This window comes from Cyprinus carpio, chromosome A1, assembly GCF_018340385.1.
Source record: "Cyprinus carpio isolate SPL01 chromosome A1, ASM1834038v1, whole genome shotgun sequence".
NCBI lineage: Eukaryota > Metazoa > Chordata > Actinopteri > Cypriniformes > Cyprinidae > Cyprinus > Cyprinus carpio.
In genome coordinates this window covers 30,323,355-30,348,502 of record NC_056572.1, presented here as the reverse complement: position 1 = coordinate 30,348,502, position 25,148 = coordinate 30,323,355, and the positions used below count along the sequence as shown (strand labels likewise).

At 34.9% G+C, this 25,148-nt stretch overlaps 1 protein-coding gene and 1 non-coding gene across 2 annotated transcripts; one reads left to right on the top strand and one right to left on the bottom strand.

Moving 5' to 3' along the window:
• Nucleotides 1-15,047: 15,047 nt before the first annotated feature.
• Nucleotides 15,048-15,120, top strand: trnar-ccg. The gene has a single exon. It is a non-coding gene; the product is annotated as a tRNA-Arg (tRNA).
• Nucleotides 15,121-15,880: 760 nt separating this feature from the next.
• On the bottom strand, nt 15,881-23,649 carry caly (calcyon neuron-specific vesicular protein). Its single transcript, XM_042761639.1, has 5 exons — nt 23,494-23,649; nt 21,148-21,278; nt 19,681-19,797; nt 19,437-19,550; nt 15,881-17,339 (listed from the first exon to the last, which is right to left on the bottom strand). Exons 2-5 carry the CDS (start codon nt 21,274-21,276, stop codon nt 17,169-17,171), a joined length of 531 nt encoding a protein of 176 aa, XP_042617573.1. The 5' UTR covers nt 21,277-21,278; nt 23,494-23,649; the 3' UTR covers nt 15,881-17,168.
• Between the last annotated feature and the right edge of the window lie 1,499 nt (nt 23,650-25,148).

Genomic DNA, 25,148 nt, shown 5'->3' with positions numbered 1-25,148 from the left:
AGGGTTGACACTGCCGGCCTGCCCAGCGAGAGGGCAGCTCCCTCACAGAGAAGAAATAATACAGCCCGGGCTGCTCAATTTCTCCTCCTTTTCATCCTCGTCTTTTAAAGTTTTATTAACAACAGCTTTTTCTCGTACGGTGGCGGGGTGCGGGGGCGACGAGATGGCGGTCGGCTCCTGGCGGACCCTCAGGTGCTCTCACTGCTCGCTCAATGGCTCCTTATGTGTGCTGACAGGTCAGCGATGCTCTTTAGTGAAAACCCCGGCTTCAGGAATGTGTTAGATTTAGCATTTATTATTGAGATGTGACTGCAGCAACTCCTGCCATCAAGAACCAGTTGACAATAAAATATTTGTCAATTAAAATGCTCATTTTAAATTATATTAAATGTGTTTTTTTTTTTTTTATTTTTGTATTCTATGTTAACATATAATAGATTTGATAAATAAATAAATTGGCAGATATATTTCTGTGGAAGCCATGATACATTTTTAAATATAAATTTATTAACATAATAAACAACTTTACAATATTTATTTGAAATCGTATTTTGTCTGTGACTTTGGATCAATTTAATACATTGCTGAATAGAAGCATTAATCTCTTTCCCAAATGAGTGAATGAATGAATATTACCCAAACATTTACACGGTTGTGTATACAGCTCACTTAGTTTTGAAACAGAGACATAGAGTACATTCATTAAACTGAAAAAAAAAAGGTTTCTGTCATGTTCTTACTTGTGGTTATGAAAATAATAATAATACAAATTTTTAGGCAATTAGGGAATTATTCCATTTATTTGGCATGCTTGTTAGGTGTAAATCCACTACATTCATTTTAGTTTTTTTGATTTCATTTTTTTCCTAATGTTTTATGAATCCATTTTGAACTTTGCAAAAAGTTATATACAAATATTTTGAAACTGAATTATAATAAATAATACTTTTAATCTGTCCATTCATGTATATATTTCAAATTGATAATCAATTTGCTAGTATCAGTTTAAGAAAACGGTGGAATTTTTTTTTAATATTTGTATTTGTGTGTGTGTGTTATTTTATATCAATATCATTTATAAATTTATAAACTTTATAAATAAAATAAAATATGAATCAAATAATATTTAAAACAACATCATTTTCAGGGGTATCAGTTAAGACAAAATGTTGCTTATATATTTATATTTAAAATATTTGCATATATATATATTTATATATGTGTATTTTTACTTTTTTATCAATATTATTCTCTTTACAATGAAATACAACTATAAGCAATGTTTTTCTCATATAATCATCATCATGTATGATGCTCATTGCAGGAGAGCAACTTTAGCTGTTTTGCTAATTGATTCATTTATTTATTAATTCTATCATTAATTAACTCAAAGACATCAATAGGATTTACTGTAAACTAAAAAAACACTCACTCAAAAATAAATACAAAATTTACAGGCTCACTCATACATGGATATGAGCTGACAGTAGAGCAGTCTTTGCTTATTTTAATTAAAATGAGTAGCAACATGTAATGCAGAAAAGAGTCCTGGCTCCACAAAGATCCCTCCAACCCAAATGCCAAAAAGCGGCATTATCTCAGCCTCGCTATTCCTGAGAGCCCCATGAGCGCTTGTGTGTGTGTATAAGTGCCCAGCAACACTAAACCAAGTTATGAACATGGCATTTTCCTTGTATCATTTGCTTTGAGGTTTTTAAGAGAGAAGCATTCCCCAATGTCAGGCCAGATGGTAACGATTCTAGAGCGAATTACGAGGCCAAGCAACATACCTGTGGGCGATGTTTTTTTCACAGCTCCATAAAGAGCTCAGTAATGTAATTTTGATCTCATTTATCTCATATCACTGGGATACTTTACGCAAAACTAGGCTTCTTGCTGGGCACATATCGTCTTGATCTCCTGTGTTGAAATAGCTTGTATTATTTAACTCGGAGGATCCAAAGAGGGTCAAGCTGGCTGGAGACGTGGTGGGTTAGCTTTGAATTTACTTAATGGATGTCCCTGGGCACTCAGGATTTTACAATAATATGTTTCTCCGCAGAGGTAGACTCCTATGCTTGCATGTCTAGTATTGAAGCCCGAGGAACTTGGTGGGCTCACTTGAGCTTTATAAGAGCGACTCTGGGTTTCATAATAAACTAAACACTCTTAAAAATATTGGCATCTATGGTTCCATGAAAAACATCCACGGAACCTATTCCACTAAAGTTTCCTTATAGTCTAAAAAATATAAGTTCTTTAGATTAATCAACTTTTCTTCACACTTAAAAATAAAGGTTAATTATTTCCATTAATGGTTCCAAAAAGAACCTTAAATATCAAATGGAACCTTTCCATTCTACAAAAGGTTCTTTTTAGTGGATAAAGGTTCTTTAGATTATTCAAATGTTCTTCACTTTCTTAAAAATAAACGTTCTTTGGCATCCATGGCTTCACAAAGAACCTTTAACATCCATGGAAATTTTCCATTGCACAAAAGGTTGCTTATTGCGAAAAAGCTTCTTTAGAGCTTTCAAATGTTCATCACATTGAGACAAAATGTTTCTTTTAAGGACTGTTCACTGAATGGTTCTTTGGAGAACCCAAAATGTGATTTATGGCATCAAACCCCCCTGTTTAATTCATCTACTTTTGGATTTGATGTGGTGGGTCCATTTGAAAAAAAAGCGACTGGATCCATCCATGTGAATGTCTATGAACACAAACAGCCCTTTATCAGTCATCAGTTCAGGCTGCCCTATTAAAAAAACACTATTTTAATTAAAACCATATATCTTCTACTTACAACTAATTATCTGCATTACATGTCATCCAAAGGTACAACACAGAAAAGCAATAAACCCACAACAAGGCTAAATAACTGAGCATTTTTAGCTCAACATTTCCATTAGCGGTTGTTTTTTTCCCAGCAGTGAGGGAACTTGTGCACGACTGGCAACCCGCTGTGTGAAATCACTCACTCTAATGGCACAACACACGTGTTTGTTACAGGAAATCGTACAGCCGCTCTATAAGTATTCCGTCGGTGATAAAACCAAATTGCATCATGATGTTGGGTCAAATAAATGAGAAAACGGCCTCCTCCCCCCACGTAATTAGCTCCAGGAAAAGTTGCTCTTCCACGCTGATTTGGAACCGGCTTCTCCCGCTTGACTCCCAGTCGCAAACATTAACAAGAACAACCGCAGAACTTGGAAACAAATACCTCTGATATGAGCCAAATGATTGTACTGCAAAGTAATTACACAATTAAATCAAACTGGATAAACTTGTTGAAGAAGTTGCTCTTTAAAGCTCACCACTGTTGCCGTTTGACTTTTGATGATTAAGACTTGGATTTGGAAACTAGTCCTTGTTCAGTAAAACAGCACAGACTCCCCTCGAGCAGTTGATTCGTTGCTATTATCTGAACAGATATAAAATTCAAAATACCCTCAGCGCCCCAATTATTGTAAATTAAAGAACCTAGCGACCCTAATGAAACTGCTGCAGTGCTGTTTTTATGTGTAAGGTGTGCTGCTAAACAAGCCATTTGATAGGACTACTTTATGCATGCAATGTGTGTTAATATGCATCAGACTTGTCAGTTCTAGAACCAGTTGTCCATTTTAATGAACAGAATAATGAACATTTAAAAAAACAGTAAATAAAAAAATATAAAATAAGATTGTATTTTATACGATTTTTCTCTCTCTGGAGTATCCAGTTCAGTCTTTTTAATATAACGAAATATGTCAAACATGCCAAACATAAAACTGTTGACTGCATGATTGAGAATCATAATTTATAACCGAGTAGCGATGTCTGAATCATAAATTGATTTCTTTAAATCAGATCTTTTTCGAATGACTCACTGACCCAGTGATTCATTTGAAGTGGTTAAAAGGTTACAAGGAATATTCAAAAGTGAATAATCGCTTACATTTTATGATTAATTGCTTATGATTATCCTCTTTTGTAAGTTACTTTGGATAAAAGCATCTGCTCACTGAATGAATGTAAATTTCTGTTTCTTGCTTTTTTGAAGCAAGATTTGGAATAGAGTGTCATATCATTGATTTTATGATACTTTTGAAGCTTGTAAACAGTACGTGTGTGTGTGTGTGTGTGTGTGTGTGTTTGTCCACAAACTCGTATAAGTTTGTATGCAATTGATGCATCCTGATCTGACATTCAGTTAGATACTACAAGCACTATAGTAAACAAACAATGTTGATTACAGTACAACTCTCAAACCACCACAGGATGTTGTAATAAAATGTAATTTAAGATATGCATCCATTGCGCATCTTCATCATGCTGTTTCTTCTTACAGAATCCATCATGACAAACAAACTATAACATGACGGTACAACAAGATTTAGGGAGTATTTAAATCTTGTCTGGTTCTGTTTTTCTGGGGTTTATGAAGCCAATCTTCTTTCTTTTTTTTCTGACTGTGTGCATTAGACACATTCTTCATCCCTCAAGATACTGGATGCAGTAGGGCAAAACCCCTAACAAGCCTCCTCTTTGACCCTGTCAGTACTTTTTTTGGTGGTGGTATGTCTTTGTAATTCACTGGAAAGGCTTTAAAGTCCATAGGATTTACCCTGAAGAAAACTGAAAGAATCCCTGGGAGAAGAACAATGAAGCGTCCTTGATGATTTTTTGGGAAAGCCTGAAAATGATTTATGACTGAAATAAGACCCAAAAAGCTTTGCAATAAGAGGGAAGTAAACTCAATTATTGATGTCAGAGAACATCAAAGGTCTGCTGTGTTTTAAAGATGTAGTTTACCCAAAAATGAAAATTCTGTCATCATGTATTCATCCCCATGTCGTTTAACTAACCTGTATGACTTTCTTTTTCCATGGAACACAAAATGTTAAGCTGAATATCTACGCATAGCTTTTCTTGACAATTAAAGTCAACAGTAACCAGACGATTCAAAGAAATTTAAGTGTGCTATGAAAATATCATATGCGCTTATCCAGATTTTACATCAATGATAATATAATAATGATGCTGTTCCATGAAAGAAATAAAGCATGTGTCTGTAAAGGATGACAAACTGTTTTATCTTTAGTTAAACAAATTAAAAAACTCCTGAAATATGCTCAAAATTGCTATAATTGTTACAAAAATAATTTTTTTGAATATAAACAGACTTTCTCTATGCTAAACAAATTTAATTTGTAAATAGAAATAAAACTGATATGACCTATAACTTGAAATTAGATATTTTGATATGACAAATATCTTTCCGCCTGGCAATAGAATTTCACATTTCTTCCCTCTCCAGTGGGGATTTCCTAAGACTTTTAAAATAGTTTCTCTCATTTCCTATTTTAAGATCACAGTTTTTCTTTAGTAAAAGCAATTCCTTCTCTTGGGCCTGAAAACAATATAAACACACAGAACAATAGGAGCTGGGGTGTTTGGTCTGCTCTATTGTCTGTGGGTACTTCAGGCCCATAATCATGTTGTTTGAGGTTATATGGAGCTCATCCTACTTTTATTCTCTCAAACTGTGTCTCCAGCACAGTTCAATACTACTACACATGCAATCACTTCTGCTATCTTTGTTTGTTCTGAAATATCAATTATTCTTATAGCATGAATGTGTTGCATGTATAGATCTTCAAATCTTTCATTTTTATTTGAAATATCCTTGATCAAAACAGGAAATCACATTTTCAGTGTGGTGGGCAAACAGAAAAAAAAAGGTTATTTCCATAAAAACATGCTGATGTGGAATTTCTCTGTAGACTGCCACAGCAATTTAGCATAATAATTGATGCCAAAAGTGATTTTGTTGCAAAAAATGGCGACAAATGCACTTATTGCAGTATTTCTGTGGCAATAAAACATGGATATAACAACAAAGAAACAATATGAGCTAAGAGTAAACTAATACAGTTAAATTTGTTTAAATGTAATTATCTCACAGCAGTCATTTTCTGCTTAAAAGCAGTTTTTTGATTATGCAGTAGTCAGAGCATGCAATTGCAACAGGGCACAGAAGAATAATAATAGCATTTTAAAATAAAACCAGACCAGAAATCTATATTTGATATCTGAAACTGACATTCAGACGTTCAGACAAGTAGGGCAACTTGGACAGTAGGGCTAAATTTTCTTTTCCATTCATCATAGGTTTTTAACATCCACCATGGCTGTGTTAAAGACAGTAATGACATGTAAACAGAGGTGTAAAAGTAAAATTAACTGCCAGATGTGAGTGCAATAAGTACTGATGAGGTTAAAAAAGACATAAACAACACAATGCACAATCAGATGAACACACTTTCCAATGTAGCCAATGTAATGATTGCCATCTAAGGTTCTACTTAGGCCTCCTGAGGTGAGCTGAGACAAAGTCAGCTTTTCAGAGAACTTTTTGGAGAGTTTCTCAAAAAGAAACAAAGTTTGCATGCTATGGGTGCCATTTCTGTCCCATAAAAAAAAAAAAAAAATTCCCTCCGAAACTGCTCTGAGATCCGAGAGGAAAGCCAAGCATCTGTAGAACAGGATCCTCTGTGTCTGACTAATTGACCCCTGGTTCCCTTGGGGTAAATCAACAGAACCTAAAGCCACTGGGCCACTAACAAGCAGCTCTCGTAAAGCAATCCATAACCAATGGGCAATTTGAAACACATGCTATTGGATATATTTACGACTCAGTCAAAAAAGCGGTTCTGATGACCCCCAACTTTTTTTGTTTTTAAGACAAATGGCTCATTCTATTTCCTTCCCGAAATGTCACACGTAAAGTAAATGCTTCGTAATTGACATGACTTTTGTCTAAACAACATTCAAATAAATTTTTAATATTAGCCTCATTCAGCACAACATGATTGCATTAGACTGTTGAGGACGGGAGGATTAGGCTTTATATTAAAAACAGCTGGGCCGTTATTCTTTGATTGTCCTCATCAAAATGATCAGACGGAACGCAGCGCGGTCACACATAATCAACAATCACGCCCGTCACCGTCACACGAATGTAATGCAAAGAGACCCAGCAACGGCAATTTACTTGCATTTCAGTCATTTGATTTGCTACAAAATTTAGATTTTTGGATATATTTCCCAGACTTCTGGAATTCCATGGTGTGTTCTGGAATTTCAGACCACTCAAAAGTGGCTTGATGGTCTTTCTAATTTTTTTTTTTTTTTTTTTTTGCAGATCCTGGCATGCCTGGTTCTGGAGAAGGCCAACTGTTATTCCCAGTGGGGTTATCTGACAAAGCACTTCATGAACTGTGCAGCCACTGGCCTCAGACCAGCTGATACTGCTTAGCCCCAGTCATAAAGCAAAAGGTCTCTTCAAGAGATCCATTAGTGCTCCTATCCCCAAGAGTGGAGGCCGCGGTCTGCTCAAGCAGCGCAGAAAAGCTTGAAGGAAAACAGCATGGCAGACAAGTCAGAAGATCAAAGACCCCCTCAGATGGCAGACTCCGTCTCCAGACATCCAATCTCTTCCCCCTCATGGTTCTAATTAGCAGATGGTGGAGAAATGGCTCATATTATGGCTTTATCAATTAGAGAGAGACGTTCATATCTTTCTCTCTCTCTCTTTCTCTTGCTGTCGGCCCATAAGCGTGGCATAGATAGATGAACTGAGAGAAGGAAAGGCATATTGGAAGAGAACCGCTGCTTTGGATTTAATGTGAATAAATTAGTTCACCATGGAAAAGGAACATTTTGGTATTTTCTTTTCTGATGACTTTCAATCTACAGATGTGAGTTGATGGTACATGCAACAAAAAGATAATATCTCATGTCGGGATAGTTCACCGAAAAATGAAATTTCTGTCATTATTTACTCACTCTCATGACGTTCCAGCTCTTTTTCTTACAACAACATTAGTTTATAATGGCCACGTATGTTAAGCTATATGCTACAATGATTTTATATGAGGTGTGGTAGAATGGAAAAATCTGTATGCCACTTAAAAAGCAATTTTTTTCTTCTTTTGGCTCGGTGACGTAAATGGAGGCGTGCATCAATTAATGGAATAAGCGAATAAAAGGGCAACAAGGCTCATGCACCGGGGAGGAAAAAGAAAAACGACACAAGTGAACGCAGTTCTTGTGAGAGGTTTGTCAGAGGAGTGCTACCGTGTGGAATGGGACTGATTTTCCGGGTTGGTCTGATTCTTTCAGGTGTGCTGTTTTTGAGTCCGTGAACTGGTGCAATGCACTTTCACGTTTCTCTTCATGCAGCCATCCAAATGAACTTACGTTTTTTTATACTCTTGTCTGGTGCCCGAACAAGTTGATTTAAGACAAGTTATTTAATTGCTGAGTTAAATTGTGTTTCCGGGGCCCACCGCCCTTACAGAGGACTAGACTTGATTTTTTTGGTAACACTTTACAATACCGGTGCACAAATATATATTTAATTCATGCTTAACTAATGCACAGATAATCAAGAGTTAATGTTTAACTCATGAAGAACTAAACCATTTATTAATGATTACTACATCAGCAAACTAATGAACATTAGGCTATATATGATTCATAGATTAAGTAATAAATAAACGCTTATTAGTTAAATGTGTGTGTCATGATTATCTGTGCATTAGTTAAGCATGAATAAATACATAGGCCTATTAGTGCCACCTTATTGTACAGTGTTACCGATTTTTTATTATTTATATAAGAACAATTCCATTTCACTGCAGCTCTAAAATCAAATACATGGCTGTTTCACACACTAACATAATACTGTATGTCTTGTTTTGGAGTCCAGTTCTTACATTCACACACAGTTCGGTTATAGAGTGACAACAATATTCTCTGTATATTTTCAAGAAGTGTCTACGTGAATCTACTAGACAACTAGTTGTTTTTCTCGTTATATTCAATTCAATTCAATTTAATTCAAGTTTTTTTGTATAGCGCTTTTCACGATGCAAATCGTTGCAAAGCAGCTTTACAGAAAATGAAAGCTTATATTTAGTAAGAGATCATCAGTGGTGACTTTCTCAAGTCGATGTCCGTATGGCAGAAATGGATGGTAAAAATTAGGCAGTTAGTTAATGTCATGTAGCTAATGAAACAGATGGTGAACACCATTAACAGCAATGATTATATGTTACGATCAAACTTATAGCAAAATTTGGTAGTTTTGTATGTTGTCTGAGGGTTGGCATCATCTGAGTTCTTCTGAAGGGTTGGCATCATCTCTTCTCAGGTGTTCAGTCATCTCAGGTCTTTGTAAGGGATAGATCCAGACTGAAGCTTGTGTAATTCAATTGTGCGCGTGACCCCGGTCTCCACTGTTAATGCCATTGTCGGTTAATTAAAATTTGACAGATGAACTTGCTCCTCAACTGGACTCTTGTAGCGTCAGCTAAGTGTTATGACATTTGACGTATTTGAATTATCGATGCCATATTTAATTTGAGGGCTAACGTAAATATTCCGCTTCAGAAAACTTTTAATTGCTTTTTTGTCTGTCTTGCATTTTATAATTATTATTTTTCTTTTTTTTATTATTTAAGTTATTATTATTATTATTTTTTAAATAGCCTATGGGTTTGGAATGACATGAGGGTGAGTAAATAGACTACATATTATTATATTTATTTAAGTAAAACGCAGTAATATAAACTGATTGTAGTTGGCTGGAGTGGCAGTGCCGACTAAGCTTCAGTACATGATGAAAACATGAGGTCATGCAAAGAAAAAAATAAACAAAGGCTTGCCTCCAATAAATGACCTGAATATCCGTGATTGAATAAAAATACATAATAAGCATTATTAGAGAACTTTGGGGCCCCAAAGTGAACAACAATGTTAAAAGATGATGGAATATAAGTGTCTTCTTGCATTAAAGCTGTTCTTGCAACTGAGAGCGACAACTTTGATTTATTAATAATGCTTTCAGAAACTGACTAAATTTATAGTCTGCTGCCAAAAGGATTTTACATGCATGCTGCTTTTGCGTTATATTTTATTGGAGTCACCAGTGCACTTCAAAATATAACTTGACACTGGTTTGTTTAACAAACAAATCTGACATGTTCAAAGTGACAACCAGATGTCACAATGAAGAGATGAAACTAGGCTGAGCTCATTGAAGGCAAAAAATGTTAAAAGACTGAAAAAAAGTCTCATTAATGCTGCCTTGATCATGTCAGAATGATAAGACGAGTTCATTCCAACACTACCACCATGATGCAATTACCAGTAAGAAATCCAGGCTTTCTAGTTTCTAAGCATGTCAATGAAAGAACAATGGTGGAGGCAAACTGATATTAAACACAATAATAAATAATGATTTAATGTAACCTGAATAATGCTGAGATTGTTATTCATGTCACTCTAATCTGACCCCCTGAGCTCTTCTGAGTCCATTAAAACATCTTGTTTTGGGACACTTAGAGCGATCTGTGTATGCCAGACCCTTGGAGACACTCTGAACACAGTGAACTATACAGCAGTTGGCTAAATGCTGTCAACGCTCGGCCTCACTGGCCTGACTCACCTTCTTAATTACCCATCTTCCCCTGCACAGCCAGGCTCTCACAAATTACACCCCATTGAGGACGAGTGATAGAACTGTCAGTGAGTACTCAGCGTTTCTTAGCGGGAGAGGGCGATCAAACATACACACAAACCTGCTGAGTAGGCAAGAGCTGGTGCCAACATCAGAAACACTCCCCAAGCTTTCTTCAACTTCAACAAAGAGGAACAATGACTGCGGCGACACTGACATAAAAGAGAGAGTGAGAGAGAAGAGCGGTGTGTGTGTGTGTGTGTGAGTGTGAGATGGAGAAAGATAGAGAGTCTGGGAAGTGATGGATATGATGGAGGCCAAGAAGTATCATGAGAGCTCTATCGGGACTTTGTGACTTTATCTCGAAAAAGAAAGATCTTCATAAAAACTATGCCAAAAATACAAAATTTACAACATATAAAAAACAAAATAATTAAAATAAAAACAAAATAATTAAAATAATCTCACACAAAACAAATAAAAAATTAATAAAAACCTATTCTTTAACACCTTTTAATCAAAAATTGTTTTATGCTTCATAATTGTATAAGTTTACATATAAATCCTAAAAAGTATGCATATTATTCATTCTTTATGCTTCATAATAAAAAAATAAAATGATAAAAATCCCAAAAAACAAAAAACCCCTATAATTTTACAAATAAATCACAAAAAAAAAAAAAAGTGTTTGTGTTTCCTGAAACTACTTTTTGAAAATACTGATGCTCAGAAAGGCTGCAAGAGGAAAACAATACATGTTCATTTGTTCATTGTCATATTTTTATATATATTCATTTGTATTTGAAAGTATTCTCGGTAAAAAAAAAGCATTATAAATTGATCAAAGAGTATTACAATTATAATTATTCATAGTATAACACTAAATAAACAGTTTGAAGTTTTCATCAAATATGCAGCCTTGAGAGCATAAGAGACATTCAAAAAAGAAAAAAGAAAATAAAAAAATATTACAAAACTAAATAAACAAAAGATAAAAAAATATTACAACAATAAAAAAACTCTTTTATATTTGAGCAATGATTATTTACAACCAAATACGCTGAGCATGCTATATCTTTCTCAAAGTTACCATAATTGTGTAATGTCTAAACTGCAGTGTGCTGCTTTCACTCTGACTGGCTTTTATTTTTAAAAAAGGCAAAATCAATTTCGTGAAATGAAGAAGGTCACTGGTGCCATAAAAGAATTCTGAGTCATATCACTTACACATTAATGTTCATATAATTATTCTGTCCAAGAGACATATGCTTCATGTTCATGCAATTAAGACTTTGATACAATAACAACAACTTCCTCTGTCTGTGAGACTGTAAATTGGCATCTATTACTCACAATGTAAAAAGAGTGAATGCGGTAACTACACATGATTCCCGGACTTCAGACTGCCTCTAATTCACTCGTCTAAGAATTTGCCCCACATGTGTAATTGCTATAAATTTGGATTAGAGATTGGGGACAGGTTGTAAGTGGATGTGAAGTCCTGATACATACCCATTTGTAAGTCATTAACATTTTTCACCCTCTAATTTTGCCCCTGAATTGTGCATTTTTTTAAGGAAAAAAATAACATTAAATCAACATAAAATCACAAAAAAAATAAAAATAAATTATGAACTGAATGAACATTTAATCAATTTAATATTACAAAACAAAACATTTTAAAACATCAATAAAACAAAAAAAAACCAGAAAAAACAAACAAATAAAAAAAAAAAACAAAAAAACAATCCACTCATACACCCTATATTTTTCTACTTTCATTATACTAAATAAAACCCAGCACAAATTGATTATGTTGAATATAAGCATCACAAACTAAAGATCAAACAGAAATCATTGACCGCAGGTTAGACGGCAGACACAATTACTGCATACTTACTCTTTATTCCTGGCCTTAGGACAGTCCTAGTCTGATGTTTAATATAAGGATCCTAAATTGTTGCCTGTGTAGCCAGGCTTTGTTTAAACGGGCTTATGACTCAATTTAATCTGTAAAAATATAGCCATTTCATTACGGAGCACACTCAAATATTTGTTTCTGCGGGTTTCTCCCTCATTGAAGCATAAATTGCTGCAAACTGCAGAGTTTGGAAAATGATTCCACGCCAAGCCATTCCTAAACGAATAAATCAAGGACTAAACGCTGCCCTTAAACAACTAAAGACAATCATTCAGACAGTCATTCAAAACAGATCCTACATTCAATAAAAACACAGAGCACACACACTGTACACTGGCTCTTGCCCAGCGTCACGGCAGGCCTGCCAGCTGTTATTATGCTTTGACAGTTGTAAGTCACTTGATTTCTAATTGATCCCTTTATGACTGCAATATGGCCTTTACTTGAAGGGCAAATGATCAAACGCTGAGAAAAAGAGAGGACTAGGTAAGTAAATGACGTATGAAAGAGTTTTTTCTTGGCCTGTAAGGGTCAGGAGGTTCTTGTGTTACTGCAATAAACTCCCTGTCATAGTGCTAAAATGAGAACACACTTTTAACGCAGTTTGAACATTTATAGAAGAAGAAAGTCAACAAAAAACCAGAGGCTGTCAACACTTCTCAATTTAAAGTGGTTTTACAGCCTCACTAAATCATAGATGCTACACACAGGATGGGTACATTTATACACTTAGTAGTTGTATTGTAAATGTAAACTAATGTATTTGGTTTATTTTTAATTACTCTTTCAAAACCACATGATTATCGTATGCGACTACTGCTTTTGCAGAATTTATGTGCAGAAAAGTAGAAAGACTTTTTCTAAATATACTTTTGTCTTTAGAGAATAAATCTAGAATTAAGTTTATTTTTATTAGCCTATGCACTTTCTTGTATTAAGCATAAATCTAAGAAATAAAAAAGGGGACTCAAAACAAGAAAAAAAAAAAGAAAAGAAAAAGAAAGCATACTTAAGTACATTTTTCTCACCCCATTATTTTTTTCTTGTTTAAAGAAGTCATTTTGTGTATTGTGCTTGTTTTATGATTTGTTTTGACCATGACAGTGTCTTAAATTAACTTGATGTGGTACTTTATGAGCAAACATTCAATATTTGTTTCGTATTGTTGTTTTGACCATGAGAGTTTCTGCATTTAAGTTTCATTTAATTGAAGAAACTGTCATGTCAAAACAAAAAAATCGCAAACAAAAGAAAACAAAAACATGTCAGCTAATACAATGACATTAAGTTAATTGAAGAAACTGTCATGGTCACAACAAAAACAAACCACAAAACAAGCACAAAACACAAAATGAAAAAGAGGACTGTTCTTAAAACAAGAGAAAGAAAAGAAAAAAACAAAACTACTGGGGTGAGAGAAAATAAAGTAACTGAAAAAACTAAACAAAACCAAACCAAGATGAGAAAAGCACAAATCCCAAAAATTCAAAAAAACATGTCCGCTCATACAGTGCCATATCAAGTGGCTGAAGGCCTTAGTAAAGTGACCTGACGGTGGCACTGTATACAAACAATTTAAAATAACACAATTATTAACACTCAAACAATCTTTCTGAGCTGTGTAACATACGAGTCCACAGTAATGTTGTAGTAATGAAGATCCTACAGTACTGACAGTCAAATCAAGTATAAGCAATTCTTTTCATTCAGTGAAAGAAACATAATTCAGTAAAATTACTCCAGAATGCAAAGGACATACAGTTAACATTACATAGTGTAAACCTCATATGCAATGCGATGCAAATTTAAAGCAATGCAATTTAAGAATAAACTTAGGTTTTCTAAAAAAAAAAAAAAAATTCAGCATAACATTTGTTTTTTGTTCTTGTTTGCATTGTGAGGTATTTGTGCAGGATTCAGCAGAACATTTGTTTAGAGAGTCCACTGGGTCAGCTGTCAATCTGAATTGAGCATTTTGACACCTCATTTAATCTGTAAGTGTGTGTGTGTGTGTGAGTAAAAAAGATACAGTGTCTGCGTGTGTGTGTGTGTGTGTGTGTGTGTGAGAGAGAGGTATCTGTAATGAAAGCCATTCTCTGCTGGCGCCAGTATTCAGGAGATCCTACTGAGATGCACACACACACACCCCTCAAACAGGGCTTGACCCACAACCACTTTACACCCTCACTCAAATGAACGCCCTTTCCCCTGACAACACCTGCTGTGAGCTGACTATGCTATTCTCTAATAATTACTTTTTAACACTTTATTGGGTTCAGCGCCAGCACGACATACAGTACAACGCAAGGAATGAAAATGTTAATTACACAGAGGACTAGAAGGAACATGGTGAGAAATCCTGTGTGTGTGTGTGTGTGCATTTTCATTACAGATACACACACAATAATGTTTAGGTTATGTAAAATACAATCTATTTGAATTTGAAACATGAATTTTGAACATTTATACCTATAGATTAAATATTCTCATTTGAATGTTAGCCACATTTATATTAAGACTAAAATGTCACAAATGAAGCATGCATAATCAATTTAACGTTTATGTTTAATTTTATTGTTTTCTCTTTCATTAAATTGTTAATACTTCTAAAAGGGCCCAGTGGCCTAATGGAAAAGGCATCAGCCTCCGGAGCTGGGGATTGTGGGTTCAAGTCCCACCTGGGTCGTCTTTGAGGAGTTTCATTTGAGGAAGTTGTGGCCTATTGGTTAGAGAGTTTGATTCCTTACCCTAAGGTTGTGGGTTTGAGTCTCAGGCCAGCGATACCACAGCTGAGGTGCCCTTGAGCAAGGCACTGAACCCCCAACTGCTCCCCGGGCGCCGCAGCATAAATGGCTGCCCACTGCTCTGGGTGTGTGTTCATGGTGTGTGTGCACTTTGGATGGTTTAAATGCAGAGCACAAATTCTGACTATGGGTCACTTTAATACAATTTAACTCCATGCTTTTTAATGAATTTATTTTCTATAATAATAATTCTATAATCCAATTTAAGTTTTTAATCCAACCATTTGTAATGAATTTATAATCTAATTGTCATTACTATTGCCATTATTGTTATGTTTAATTTTATAATCAACTTAACTACATTTTTATTCAATCCTTTTTAATTAACTTATAACAATAATTTATTATTGCCATTATTGTTACTCAATAATAGTCCAGTGTAAATAAGTTTTTATTCAATCGTTTTTAAATTAATATATGTTCTATAATAATTATTATTATTGCTATCATCATCACCATTGTTAAATAATATTAACACTACAAATAATAAATTAAATATTTAGGAACTACGTGTTATGAATTTAACCACTGTTAGAAAAAAAAACTAAACTCTGGATTTTTCTGAATAATACAACCTGTTCACCATTGTATGCTCACCAGCTGTAGTTGTAGAAACTCCAGTGCAATGATAGAACACCACGCTGGTGAATACTGAAACCTTTATTGTGTCATTATCCATTGAGGACGAACGAATGTTTGTCACACATAGAAATGACTAATACTGCAGGCTTTATGATTTTACCTGCTGCACCTTACAAGAACTTTAATTCATCCTTCCAGCACCAGTCAAATAAATAAGAGAAATACATAAATAAATACACATTAGAATGTTACATTTAGCAACTGTAAAAAAATAAAATAAATTCATATCATAATAGATAAATAAAGCACAATAAATAAAAAAACCAGCAACAAAGAGGGGAAACATGTTTCAATCTGCTTTTGAAAGTTTATACATTCAGCTGGGACTCATTTGCTTTAGAAGTGATAAATGTACACAAAAACAATTCAAAGGTCACTCACCTTCATGAGGCGTTATCACATTCTCAAACTTTTTAAAGAATCTACTACATTAATAAACATTTAAATGGCTGCTGGTGCTTAGCGTGTAAATGTTACAGCACAAACAAACACAAAAATGACTTTTCTAATACCTAAAAAATAGTTTAATCCTACTCCTGTTTACATTCAAATGAATTGGTTTTCACATCTCTAATTTCTAGGATATTTTTAAGCATGCAAATGTGTATAAAATGTACTTTTTGCACCAAACATTTCATCCTTGCGATCAAAAGTCAGATTTTCTCATTTAGTAAAATGTACAAAAAAAGTGTAATAATCGCTTTTCTCTTTTAAATCAAAGACACGTTGCTTTAAGACAACAATCAGTAGTTAGAGTTGATTTAAGGGAAAATGATCAGAGTTTTTCTTGCCAATGCACTCGTTTATCAGTTGCATTGCAGTTCATTAGAACACAAATCACAGCCACCGCACACTTCATTACACTAAGCTAAATGACTCCAAATGAAACCATAAGCAAGAACTAACGCCTAACAAACTTCGCAGAATTACAAGCAGCACGACTAAACCTACAATGCCACAGTGAGACGTGCCATCAAAAAAGTGGCATAGTGACATTTAAAAAGCATACGGATGAGCTTCAGAGTCTAGATATCTTCTAAACGGGTAAGGAGTAGATTTCTGAAAGCATTTGTATTGCAGAAGGTTAACAAAGTAGAAACCTAGAAACCTTCACTTCAAAGACATTTGTGTGTGTCACAGTTAATCTAAATATTTATTCGCACCAAATTCCCAATTTAAACACGAAATACACACATAAACCCCTTCCGATTGACTTGACCATCAACATGATCTGAATTCCATCCTCATAAACCCTTTAAAGTGAAAATACAGTGACCCTTCTCGCCCCTTATTTCTCAGAATGGTTCACCTCGTCCTTCATGACCGGCAGCAAGGGAGGAGACAGCTCTGGGATGTTCTTCTTGGCCTGGTTGAGGTGGGTCATGGCGGTGTACAAGCTGCCCCTGGAGTTCTGCTCAGGGTAGTACATCTCCAGAGCAGACGGGGTGCAGTGTCTGTGCTAGATTAGAAAGTAGACGTTTGCAAATAAAGGTTATATAGGAATACATTAACTAGAATGGAGAAGGTCAGGCAGGTTCTGTAATAAATCAAACATAAAGGTGAATGTCATGGAGCTCTGCATTCCTGTTGATATAGCATCAGTAGAGCGGCCATACTGCTGATAACTGCCTCTGAAACAACAATCCTGCCACTTCCGTTTACGCACATGCATAAATTGTGGAAATCTATATTTTAGAAGTGAACAACAATATTCTATCACTGTCTTTTCCAAATGTGTTGAGATGACGTGAAGTTTAGCACATTGTCTACAAACATCAATAAAAAACATGTCTATGAAAATCAATGACCTACAGTGCTAAAATATATTGTTCGTTATATATGTGTGTGTGTGTGTGTGTGTGTGTGTGTGTGTGTGTGTGTGTGTATAGCAAGCAAAATAAACAAATAACAACAACAAATTTTTTACATTTTTTTTGTTGAAATCTCATTATGTTGCATGTTTAATTTAATGAGTGGCCAATCATAATCTCAAAAACAAAAATATAAAAACTGTGTGTTTCCGTTAGTGTAAATCAAATAATAATCATTAATAATAATAATAATAATAATAGATGATATTAACTATTTTAATCCATCAAAATGCAGTGAATATGCAATGTGCTCTGGCGCAAAATTCTCATTTGAGCAAATATCAGATTATCTGGATTTCATATAGAAAAGTTGTATGTGCAAAATATACACATACTATATTCTGCCACACAGTTAAGATTGCTATGGTAATATGTTATTCCTAACAGAGCATGTCAACAACCTAATCATCTTATACAATATTGAAAAAAATCTCAAAACTACATAATATTATGCATGGAACAGACACGTTAAGTTTTAAGCCCAAAGTAGAAATAACTATTTCTAGTTAAAGGAACATCGTAGTTTATACTTCTTTGGAAAGTTACATATACAAATTAATAATAATAAAAAAATCTAACTTACAGAACCTGTAGCTATATATCTGAAAATACCAAAATTCTTAAACTTAAATTATCCAAAACTGATTACATAGTGTAAGCAGTAATAAACTATTTCTCAGGAATGCAAACTATGAAATATTTACTATATTTCCAATTTGTAAAACAGTGACACTCTACACATCCCACAAAAAAAAGGTGTTTTGCCACTGAAAGACGTCAATCAAGAGACATCAACATGCCAAAGCTTCCATAAACCTCATTCCATCTTAACAAGAGGCAATTTTCCCGCTCTTCAAGTTAGCAACGCTACATTAGTGTGGCATGCTAATTATGGCAGTGGTATCACCAACAAAAGAAATACTCACACCACCAAATCTAACTCAACCAAATTCAAATCATTCAAAATAATAATTAAAAAAAATCACACAAACAAAAAAAGCAAATAAAAAGCTTTAGATGCTGTCCGCAGACTGAAGATCTGCAGCTAAGCTTTGCTGAGCTGCAAACAAAGTACATTTAAACAAATACCACACGGACAAAAGATGCAGTTAATACTTAATTGCTCGGCTCCAAAACCTAATAAGCTGCCTATCCTAACAGAAATAGACTTTCATATGTGGGTGACTTGAAACACCATACATCAAAAAAAAAAAAATCAAAAAACCTAACAAAAGAAAAAAATGAAAACTACACTGAAATGTATTGAATTAAATTTCAATTAAATTTAGTTCAATACAATATGAATTAAATTTTAATCAAATTTGAATGAATGATTCAATGACTCATGCATAAAGATTAGGGGTCACTTGCTGGAGTTACAATGTAACTTAAAAATCCAAACTACTAATACACAGGCTGCTGTACGAATTATTATTCATCTGGTAGCTATATACCACCCTTCTCAGATGATTCATTCACAATGAAGAAAAGAAGGATATGTTTTGAGGTGAAAATCATTTTGAGATGTCATATCGGTGGCCACCACTGGCTAGTTTTCACTAAAGCCAGAAGTGAAGACATTTGAACAAAAAAGTATTATAAGGCATATCAATTATACTGCAAACCTGGTGAGTAAAGCAGACAGCGGATCCGATCAGAACAAAGCACTCTGCTATACTGGGTACCTGGAGAACGAAGCCCTCAGGGCAGCCGAGCTGATCGTACCACAGTGCTTTATACATGACCAACAGCAGCAGACACGCCAGGAACGCCAAGGTGATAATAATCAACCCAGTCAGCTGGAAAACACAGACAGGCACACATGTATTTATGCCTTCCATTTTTTATTTATATTTACATTTCTCTTACTAACAGAGAGACAAATGCAACATCTAAGTAGGCTGGCCAATCTGTCCTTGTCTTTTTTACCTTGAGCTTCTCTGACATCTCATCATAAAGGTTTATGTTTAGCTTCTTGATGCTCGGAACATAAAGCTTCCTCTTCTTCTCCTTCAGCTGATACTCTGCCGTGGTTTTCACAATTACCTATAGAGTCACAGAGAAAGAATGAACTATTAAAATAGTCCAAACAAAGAACAAGATGAGAGGGGGCTGGGCAGAAACCACAAGAATGGGCTCGCTCCTTTCAGAGTTAGCATTAGAAACCCTAATGGAAAACCAGCTGAAGCAAGTAGCTGTTTTTTTCAAAATTTCTAAACAGTTGACAAGATGTTTTGTTCCAAAGAACATCTTGACTATGTTAAGGTGGATTGTTGTTATTCTAATATGGTCTACCAGTTTGCGCAGCACTGACTCACACACAAAAATTAGTCTTTTTGGAATTATTTGGACAGCCAAAGTAAAATCGACATTACATCCCAACCAAGTCTTATGTGCTCTGATCGAAGCCAAATTTAGGATTTAGAAATTTAGGATCCGGTCCTAATCCTAACCAATAGCTTTAACAAAAGCAAACTTAAGATAAAACACATTTGCTGAAGCAACCTTGACATTTAAACTCATCGCTGAAAGTGCAATGTTGTACCAGATGTGCTATCGAGCAAGTTTACTGTGTCAGAAAAGCCATACTTGTGGAGCTGGTAATGTGATGCAAACATCAAAATGCATTATTCTAGTTTACAAATCATGCACTTGGTTGTTTGTTGAGGTCATAACATAGTATTGTGCAAATAGATTTTGGATAGTGAGTCTTTATTAATGAATACTCTGCCCTTGTAATTATAATTTGCATAAAAAAGGAATAAAAAACTATGTTTTTCTGCCACTACTGGTCAATTCCGCTGGAAACCACAGTGAATTGTATGTATAGGTATTATTTGGAAAAATATAGGTAGCGGCAGGTTTTTCAAACAGTGTAGGTTGTAGGATACACAAGATGTTACTTCAGCACATTAACAATACAGAGAGCGAGCTCCTACTACTATATCATGTCATCTTTTAGATGAGTCACTGCAAAGTTAAATTCAAACTCTGCATGGGTTTCCACCCGTTGCACTAGCCTCCTACAGAGCTAAGAATAGATACAAGCCATCTGTAAGAGTCCTGACATGAGTGTGTATGTGTGTGCAAGATCAGATGGTTTGCAAAGTCTTTCATTGACAAACTGTATCATACTCAGTGACAACGAATCTTGATGGCGTCACATGAATTCTTTCTTTCATGCCAGGCTATCCGCTGGGATCTATCGGGGTGGTTTCTACAGTGTCTTTGATGGTATCAGTGGTACTGGATATCTGCCGGTCCACCTCCGGTCTCCTATGACATTCTTCTCCTTAATGAAGTTCTATGCAGAGTAATGAGTAACAGAGGTGCGCTGCTGTCTTTAATATGGTGCTATGTGTGGGTTCTGCTCTCTAATGCATGAATGGTAATTACCTTATCAGGGAAAGGCTGCTGTAACTGGCCGACCTCCAGTGGAGTGATGAGGGGGATGTTGTCAAAACCGTCCTCCACCGACGGCTGTCTCTCCATCTTGTCCACCAAGTTACTGCCTAATTTCACCATATCTGAAGAAAACATGAATGATTAGGTCCTATATTCAGCAAAAAAAAAAAAAAAAAAATGAACTCAATTGATTCAACCGAATACTTATACAATTTCCTTTCGGTAAGTGTCTTACTTTTCATTACTTAGCAATTTTGTTTTATAACAGGAAGGCTTTTTTGTGGTTTATTGTGATGTTTGCATCTAAAAGCAGTTTTTATGTTCAATAAAAAATCTGAATTACTTGCTTGGAGAGGTTTTTGAACCTGGTTTCCTTTCCTTTTGCTGTGTTGTTTCTCAGTAGTACGTGGCAAATGTGTTTATACATTTTTGTGCAATATAATTGAATATAATATACGTATATTTATACACACACACACAAAAAAAAAAAAAAAAAAAAAAAAAAAAACATATTTATATATATATATTTGTATAAAACAAAAAAACACACACACACACACACACACACACACACACACACAAATGCAAATATATACTATACATATACATATGAACTAAATATATTTCTTGAGGGAAATTAAGAGTCACAGTAACTAATTGATGTTATTGCATAATTTCATCCTTCCATGCCATCATTCACCTGAGAGGATTTGTATCTCTGATAATACTGCATCTGTTGGTTGATGTTATCCATTTAGAACTAGTTAGATAGTAAATATCTCTCCATTAAGTCTGTCTCTGAGGGGTCTGATGTTGGAGCTCTGTGATGTTGTTACTCAGTTACTGTGAATCTCTCTCCATGTCATTATGACTCAGTGTGCGTGTGTACACACACTCGCGTCTGTGCATTCTAATTCACCAGCACACACACGGTCTCATGTCTTACTCATTAGCCGACTGAGGAGGTTACCGCTCTCTCTCATTATCTTTCTCCAGCCTAACAGGCTATTACAGAGCACTCTCTGGAATACAAAACACATAAACACAACAATCACTAGTGATATAGACACGTCAGCCCACAATAAGCCATTATGAGATTGTCGGCATTGGCCAATAAAAGCTTAACTGATTAAACACTTCCATAATTTCAGTTATTCTCATTTAAAATGATTTTTAAATGGATTTTAGGTGGAGATTAGCTCAGAATAGCAAGTTGAGTTTTTTTTTTTTTTTTTGGGGGTTCATATGATGAGTTTATTTGCAAAATCAGACAAGTCAGTTTTCATAAAATTTCATAAATCATGTTTTTTATTGTGTTATTTGTATTTTTTTTTTTTTTTTATTATTATTAAATAAAAAAAACAAACCAACTGCAGTTTGATTGACTTTAATTGGAATGCAGGATTAAAAAAAAAAAAAAAAAAAAAAAAACATTTTCTTTTAAACAGAGTTTTGCAAATGAACTCTTCATATTGGCCTAGAGATTACTCAAACCAAAACAGTTAATTTAGATATGTAAAGGCAGTCTGATTGACATTAACTCACTAATCATGGATCACTTGCTTTTTTTGTGACATTTTGGTTGTTGAAATGTCTCTCTATATTTGTAGTTTTAATACCAAATTCTATAAATGTATTAACCCCATTTATTTATTTTCATTATTGTTAAAGACGCCATTAATGTTATTTTGACAAAGCATTACATTTGCAGCTGTATTAAAATAAATAACTGCATGTTCCTTTTCTTACACAATCCCTTCTGCAGGCCACGGAACAGGCGCGTTTTATTGGCTCTTCAACAGAACACCTCACTTGCTCTATCAAGGTTATCCGAGATGCCCAATGTACAGCAGCACATCAGCATGTGTGAGGCGTCCAGATGATGTGTGCGCTGTCTCTCAAAATAAAATTCGAACACAGACCAATACAGCACCACTGACCACTTATCAAATCACAAACAACGTCACAATTCATTATCTAACATACAGACAGGACAAACGTAAGAATTTAAGCGTTACTTGTAATTCATCACACGGCATTACGCGCTCACAATGTACCATTATTACGCAACAGCTGCGCGTTCACTGAGGCATTATACGTCAAAATAATGATGGATGTTTTTCTTTCTTATGATGCACTGAAGGGTTTAAGTGAATTTTCGATTGGGAAAATAGAAGAGACGGAATAAATTCTACGTTTCCTCTCGCATTTCTCTTGTCTTAGCCGCTGCCTAGAGGTTTGGAAACGGCAGAGAGTAAACGATAGACCGTTTCGAATAACACAGCCTACGATTTGTTTTTTTTTTTCGTAGGAAATGAATGCAAAAGAGATACTCACTGCTTCCCCTGCGGATGTCTTGCTGATGCTGATGGAGAGCTACTGTTATTATGGCGATGTGTGCGTGTGCGTGTGCGTGTGTGTAATTCACTGATGCGCATCCGCTCCAGTCGCTGCTGTATGATGTCAGCTGTATCGCAGCAGATAACTGGCTGATCAATGTGACAAATCCCATTTTACACATATCCACAGTTACTTTGAGCAGGTGTGTTCGGTGATTTATGTGAAGGAAAGGACAGTAAATTTTAGATATGCTGCAAAAAGAGTCCTTCGGGCTTACGCGGATAAAAAGGTGCTTTAAAGCAAGTGGAATTTAAATTAGCCTAAATTATTAAATGAAACAATATGTGTAAAGTAGCTACGTTTGACACAAAATTGATATTTAGCAGTAATTTAGTAAGCTACAATTATTTTTGTTTTATTTTATTGTACGTCTCATCTAGATTATCAAAATTTGCATTTTATTTTCTTATCCTATTAGATGTTAGACTAAAGGCAAATTAGTTAAACATACATATGGGGGCTAGTTGTCACACAAAATGTTAATTAAAAAGTAAAAGTTTTACAGAGATTTACATTCAGACAAGAGTCAACTAAATAACCAAGATGCCTTTTCTTTAGGTGAGACCAGCTGTTTTTTCTTTCCTTCTTCATATTTTTATATTTTTCTTTCTTTCTTTTTTTTGGACACACACACACACACACAGACACACACACACACACACAAACAAACAAACAAACACAAACACACACAAACACACACACATATGTGTGTCATCTGCTAAATGACTAAATGTAAATGTGTGTGTGTGTGTGTGTGTGTGTGTGTGTGTGTGTGTGTGTGTGTGTTTATATACACATACATAGAACACAAAATCATGGAGATTTTGGCAGCTGTGGTCATACTTTTGTGAAAGTAGTGCATGTAAGACAGCGACTGCTATCAGACTCTGCCCTGTCTGAGCTTATGGACATTTTATCATCTCTCTGCAGGACGCGTGTTGTGGATTTGCCTAACTTAATGAATTTATTATGCCAACTTTTTCATCTAGTCCTTCAATTCAGCCTACATTTCTTTTTCTTACATTATTTTAACTAAAAACTAACTTCAGAAGAAGTGTCTTGGCCAGATCTGCACATTAGTACCAGGTTTACTAATGTAGTTTGATTAATTATGATTATGGATATCTTCTGAGTGTTTTCATAGCTGCAGAAATCAGTAGATGATGATTTTTATTTTTATTTTTAATTCAGACTGATGTCAAAGGTCACCGAACCAAGTCTGTTTTGACTTTAAGATAGCTGAACAAATCCTTACATTTTTACGTGCAAAATCATGTCCTTACAAAAGGCCATTTTATGTATTCAGGATTTCCTAAGTTGTCACTAGATGGCAGTGTGGTTTTTAAAATAATTATTTGTTTTAAACATGACTCTCCAACTTCTTTCTACCCCAAATCCGATCGCACAAGAAATAAAAAAGGTCACATACCAAACTACTGAACCCCTCATAACATACCAACAATTAAAGTTGAGGATAATCCCAGGTCAGTCCTGGATTTGAACTTTCCACCACTTACAGTATTTACAGTAACTGGGACTCTTAGTCATGAACCTAATCCTGCTGGTAAATGCTTTAATGCCACTAATAATCT

What these genes read in the sequence shown, in the direction of transcription:
- caly (XM_042761639.1), bottom strand. Translation starts at nt 21,276, where the DNA reads ATGGTGAAATTAGGCAGTAACTTGGTGGACAAGATGGAGAGACAGCCG. An exon ending in AGATGTCAGAGAAGCTCAAG is followed by an intron (nt 19,551 to 19,680) that starts GTAAAAAAGACA and finishes TGTGTTTTCCAG; the next exon opens with CTGACTGGGTTGATTATTAT. An exon ending in CTGAGGGCTTCGTTCTCCAG is followed by an intron (nt 17,340 to 19,436) that starts GTACCCAGTATA and finishes TTTCTAATCTAG; the next exon opens with CACAGACACTGCACCCCGTC.